Here is a 6583-nt window from a genome sequence, read left to right on the forward strand (position 1 = left end):
TTAACCGACTGAGCCACCCAGGCGCCCCTGTAATTTCCTCTTTAATGGGTTACTTTTCTTTTTTTTTTTATATATATATAGTTTATTTATTTTTTGAGAAAGAGCATGAGCAGGGGAGAAGCAGAGAGAGAGGGAGACACAGAATCTGAAACAGGCTCCAGGCTCTGAACTGTCAGCACAGAACCTGATGCGGGGCTCCAACCCACAAACTGTGAGATCATGACCTGAAGCAAAGTCAGCCGCATAACTGACTGAGCCACCCAGGCGCCCCTTAATGGGTTACTTTTCTATTCCTAATAAAACTCCTGACTAACTTCAAGTTCTGCTGTCAGAACCAAATAAAGCGATGTGAAGTGTTTCAGAAAATGTAAAACATACAAAACTGCCAACTATTTGCAAGCTGCCAAGCAGAAAGAAGTGAATGAGAATGATGCCAACCTCCCAGCTCTAGTCTAGATCAGTGGTTCTTAACTCTGACTGTGTGAGAATCACCTGGGGAACTTTTAGAAAATAATGAAGTCTGTGCCTCAACAGAGCAGCCAAAGCCCAATCTCTGGGCAGGAACCTGATGTGTGTTTATAAAAACTCAAATGACTCTAACAGAGAAAGTCACTGTTATATTATGCTATTTATGAGCATAAATAAGCAGCTAGAATGAAAAGAATGTACAAGGAAGACTACAGTGTTCAGGTTCTCCAGACTAGAGAAAATTTCTGCCTTTATAAAAGCACCATGTACGATGTGAACCTTTTTTAGTTGTTGAAAAGGAAATAAAACCTGTAAACATAAATCTCCTATGAGTACATGCATACCTATGCACACACCTTAGATAAACAAATAACACCTGTGATAGATTCAGGGTGGAGGAATTATGGGCAGTTTTCACCTCTTAGTACTTCTGCGGATTACTGAATTTTTTTAAATGAGCATTATTTGATCAGGGAAGCAACATTGTAAAGCTATATCGCAAACTACTATGCCAGGGTACCAGATCTGCCATGAAAGGCTAAGTCAGGCTGTGGAGTTGAGGATGTGAATGGCTAACGCCTAGATTGCACCTTGAGGCCCTTCTATATGATATATATGTGAGAACTAGAGTACAGTCGATTAAATAGACCCATAGAAATTCCACCCTTATACCCTAACCCATTTCTGAACTTTGTTAAAGTGATTTCTGATGCTTACCAACTTATAATAAAGATTTCTTTTCCTTCTAATCCTAATCCTGGACAATTCATACTTTATTTTCACGAAAGAGGAGTTTATGAAAAAGGAGTTAAAGTCTGAAGCCCTCTGCCCCTAATTCAGAATGCCTAGCAGAGGACTAAGTTGGGAGAAGCGCACTGTCTTAGAGAACTAGAAAATTTTACCCACCTTGACACACACCACATTTGACACAACAAAACAGCTGGAAAAAGCACACGAGTGCTTTGATGAACATAATCCAGTATATAAACTGCATAAAACAAACTGCAAGTTCTAATGGCGGAGATAAAAGATCTGACTTGGTGATGTGAAAATGACAGACACAACTTCTCAGGCTGGATGATATTCTAGCAAAAGTTATGAGGATTTCCAACACAGCAACAAAGTGGTAAGGAATACAAAGATACTGCAATGATTCATGTGTCCTAAGAGTAAGTGTGCTTTACATATCAGTGCTTAAAGGAGAGCCACTAGTGCCGTTGAGAAAGGTACCTCTTGAAAGATAACAGACCATTAATCCCTGACACACATGTGCTTCTAACAAAGAAATAGCATTAATAAGTATCAAAAGAAGCATTTCTAAAAGCAGTTAAGAAAGCCATCATACGGCCGTCAGTATTCATTCAACAAATATTTTCTAAGTATCTCTTACATGCCTAGCACTATGCTAGGCATTAAAGAGACTAATGTAAAGAAAAGACTATGTCCTTATCTTCACAAACTTTCTAGCCTAGTGGGTATACAAAAATATCTATGACAATTCTGTCCCCAAAGCCCTTTTCAATGCCACAGTTCGGACTACCTTAACACCCAACACACTAAAGTTAAAAAAAAAAAAAAGGCAGGAATTAAAGTGCACTAGAATATTGTATTATATTAAATACATTTTATGCAGTTTACTATATCCTTATCATATATACATTTCAGAAAGCTTTACACAGTAAACATGTAACTAATTACATTGTCCGTGGTATTTTCCACACAAAATTAGGCATTAGATGTTTAGATAAACCTATAACCCCAAATTATATTTATTTCTATAGGAGGAACAAATTAGATTTCATGTAATAGTTTGGATCTTTACTAAGCCTACATGTATTCCAAGTGTATTTTAACATAAGTGCTGCATTATATATAATTCACAATACTATACTGATTAACCACATAAATAACTTCTGCTGAAGTTTAGAAGTGACTCTAAAGGTTGAAAATCAAAAGAATACGATATGCCATTGTTAGGTAAAGCATAAGAAACTTTGAATCTATAATCTCTAAAACAAGTTAATGAAGAGTTAGTTCTACCTGTTTAACTGCTTTCTTAACACACACCCAAATAATATGACAGTAAATCTCCCCGGTAAAGCTTTCTTCTATGTTACTTATTAAAAAGTTCATAGCAAAGAGAGCTGTAAAAAGACTCAGAAGGAAGAATTAGTGTAAGCTACAAACTGTTTCACCATATTAACTGCATGCAACCAGATTTTATAAACATTAGAGCCAACTGCAATGTTATCAACATTTATTACAAGCTTGTGCTTGCAAGACCTACATTTTAAAAATATTCTAAAATATAGTTAAGAAAGCAGATCCCTCTTCCTCTCCTGTCTAAACACAAACATTTCTTTAAAAATTTTTTTAACATTTATTCATTTTTGAGAGACAGAGCATGAGTCAGGGAGAGGGAAGGGGAGGAGGGGGGGAGAGAGAGAGAGAGAGAGAGAGAGAGAGAGAGAGAGAGAGAGAGAGAGAGGGAAAGAAAGAGAGGGAGGGAAAGAATCTGAATAAGGCTCCAGAGCTGGACGCAGGGCTTGAAACTCATGCACTGTGAGATCATGACCAGAGCCAAAGTCAAACATTTAATTGACTGAGCCACCCAGGCACCCCTAAACACAAATATTTTAACATAAGATTTTTTTTTTTAAGAAATAGTGACCGTGCATTTATAACAGAATGAGCCTAATATTTCACCTAAGTAATTTTTCCAGCCCATTAAGGTATCTCTTGCTTTCTTAACATCATTTAACTTTTATTTGCTACCTTAAGATTATCATAAAAAATATTTTTTTGCTGACAAGCTAATATATGCTGTATCCTGCTGCCTACATGACTACCTCTAAGTAATCCCTTTGTTTTCCTTCTCTAATAATCTGTTCTAAAGAACATTTACACTGATTGATCATCTATGAGCTCTACTCTTCCTTCCTTATATGTCTATTTTAGTTGAACAGAAAGCATTTTCTTCTGGCTCCTGGCTACATATAATCATTAAATTTCAGAACTAAAAGAGCCTTACAGATGATGATCTAGTAAAAATTCCAATTTTACAATAAAAAAGAACACAGATCACTGAAGGAAAAGTAGTGTGACCAAAATGAAGTTATTTTCGAGGTAGATACTTTTACGTGAAATAAGATTTGGAAAAAAGAACTCAGTGTAGTAATTCAGCAATGAGACTGACAATAAAGTAATATTTAATTTCTCAAGTCCTTGGTTTTAAAAATGTTGATATTTTTAAGTTTCCATATTTAAATTTTATTTTTTTAAATATTTTTAAACTTAATTTAAAATGTAAAATAATCTTACTTATAGACATCTTTAACTGCATATTAATTCAAACCAGGTTCTTAGTTTAGAATTTACATTGTCTTTGTAATTCATAGGATTTTCAGTACAATAATAAATGGAATTTAAGGAGATAAGAGCTATTTATCATGTATTTCCTAGAATGAGTCCCTTTAAGTACTAAGTAGTAGCCTACTACAGACAAAATATTAAACATTACAACTTTTAACTAAAGACCACAAGACACCTTCACAACAATGTTACGGAAAAATTAAAGCTCAAGTATCCTAATAATCCACACAAAGGAAAAAAATGAACTGAGTATGTATATGTATGTACACACACATTGTATACAATGAAAAACTTAATAATTACATGCTGAAATTATTTCTAAGGGTAAGATGAATGAAGTTCCTAATAACTGAAAAAGAGATACACAGAGAAACTAAAAATAGGTGAGAATAAACAAATCAGATGAGGTTTACTTCAGATACTAAAATTGATAATCAGCTTGAATAATCTGAAACTCTGATTAATAGATGGCATCTGTTAAACTATCATAACGTGCTAAATAAATGACATGAATCAAAATCACTGTAAGAAATAGGGTTAATTCCTGATAAACTTATTTCCAAAATTTTTATCCTTCACTTTGAAACAGCCTCTGGTTTGTCAGCATAGGCTCCTCAGCACAAGTTTCTCTAAACACAGGGAAATGTATGTTTCAAAGCGATACACAGTGTCAGTTACACTGAAAGCCACAGATTTTCAAGAGAACTTTGTTATTCCTCTAAACTCGCTCCCACCTCTGTCATTCCCAACCTACCCAGGAAGTACTCCTCAGGCCTTTTCAATTTCCTATGGCACAAAAGGGGAACTCTTGCAAACATATGAAGATTCAAATAGTGAGATGGCGTCAAGGTCTGTCTAGTCCTAGTACCTACAGATTGCTTAAGATCAAACATTAATATCCCATGCAATTATTTTACTCTAGTTACAATCCATCTGGTTCGCGGCAGATACAGTGGTATTTGGATCACTTACAGCAGTAAGGAAAGTTAGATTTTTAAAAATTCTGCAGCTGTCCATGACACTCTCTACATGGAACTTGTAAATAGGTACCTAGATCCAGATACCCACATCACATCCACCCTCCACCACCGTCCTACCACTGGGAGGGTGGGAGAAATTTATAATTATTCAAGTGAAGATTTCAATTACCGGAATATTTTAGAAATACCGAATCCCATTTATATCAACAAAATGTTAATTTTAAACCCCTTTTACCTATTCATTAAATGGCCATACCCTGGAAATATAGTCTAGCCTAATTTAAAAGTTATAAAATTAAAATCTTTAACATATCCCTATAATTTAAAACTTTTCTTTAAATCTAATTAATCATGGATTTTTTTTCCCTACCTTGTTAGTATGATTGGTGAGGTCTTTTTGAATTTCACTGAAAATTAGAAATGTATAATAGCATAAATGGAAATTAAGTTCATCATGTCAAACAAAATACTAAACATAAAGGTTATAAAATTTTAATATACTAGAGAAAACAGCAGGAGCCAAGGTGAAAGTTTTGGAAGGAATTCCATCAATACTCTGCCAATTGTGGGGCAAGGTAGACATGTATTAAACTGTATTTTATTCTTCAGGTCTTCACGCTAGGAAGGAAGAAACATTATGAAACTTGACTTTGTAATTTTTTGGAAGCAATAAAGAACTGGTCTCACTTTCAGGTCAGCTTCAGCCAAATCTTAAAGGCTACAAGATACCCAGAGCCTGGCAACAGTAACTTTTCTTCCTTGACCCAAGAAGGCAGAGTGCCAGAGGGAAATAGCAAAGAGTAGCACTATATAAACAGGGCAAGTGGCACAAGAGCAGAGGCAAGTTATATAACCAAAATATATTTTAAAATATGTTCATAACTCGTAACAACCTTTGCCTTTGGTTGGTTTCTTGTTTGGAGTATCAGTTGAAACAGTTAATTCAATATTATCTGGATCGCCTCCTTCCTCTTCAATAGCCTACATTAGAAAGAGAAGTTAATATGCTACACAATCTATCTAAACTTATTTTATAAAAACGAAAAAATATTACCAAACCTCAAGCCTCAAGACATTAGGATTGCCAGTCATTTCATAAACCGACTTCAAAAAAGAGCAATTAAACTACATGAGTGTGAGAAACTTTCACGGGGAAATACCATTAGGTACCAAAATCACATGGAGTTTTAAATTCTATCGAGTCGAGATAGTTACATATCACATATTATCATACTGAACATAAGTCTAAATATTCTCAACTGCAGAAAAGTTGATGGCTATGAAAGTATGTAACGAAAAAGAGCTCTCCTAATTTCTATAATGCAGCCTTATTTCTCCTCTAACTACCATTCCACCGGTCACTCAAATAAGCCAGAAAGCTAATCAGGGATGAAAAAGCAGATTACTGCTCTGATGCAAAAACTGAAAACCCAGCGGAAAACAAACCCTCTCTCTGACCCACCCCTCAACTCCCACTACCAATTTCCCCCACAAGACGGGAAGGAAACGGTTGGGCACAATTAAACGGTAACTTCGTAGAAGTCACCAAAGTAACCAGTCCCTCCGAGGCCAAGAAATGCACGCGCTCACCACCGCCAAAGACTGGGGACTGAGCACCTCCCGGGTTTCCACGATCGCCCTTGGGAGGCCGCGCCGGCCGGCCGCAACCCTCGCAGCTTGGCGGGGACGTCCCGGAGGAGGCAGGGGCGCGCACGGCTGCGACGGCCGGTCCCGGGCGCCTCGCGGGCCCCTTGCAGGCCCAG

The 6583-nt window shown here is 36.4% G+C and overlaps 1 protein-coding gene across 6 annotated transcripts in view; it reads right to left on the reverse strand.

The window, feature by feature from the left end:
- The window catches only part of SLTM (SAFB like transcription modulator), a 79149-nt gene that overhangs the window by 72032 nt on the left and 534 nt on the right, over positions 1-6583 (reverse strand). For all 6 annotated transcript variants that reach the window (XM_029952374.1, XM_029952376.1, XM_029952377.1 and 3 more), the window contains exon 2: positions 5714-5801. In XM_029952374.1, coding sequence (XP_029808234.1) covers positions 5714-5801 — 88 coding nt within the window. The remainder of the gene's footprint in view (positions 1-5713; positions 5802-6583) is intronic.

This window comes from Suricata suricatta, chromosome 9 (assembly GCF_006229205.1).
Source record: "Suricata suricatta isolate VVHF042 chromosome 9, meerkat_22Aug2017_6uvM2_HiC, whole genome shotgun sequence".
Classification (NCBI taxonomy): Eukaryota; Metazoa; Chordata; class Mammalia; order Carnivora; family Herpestidae; genus Suricata; species Suricata suricatta.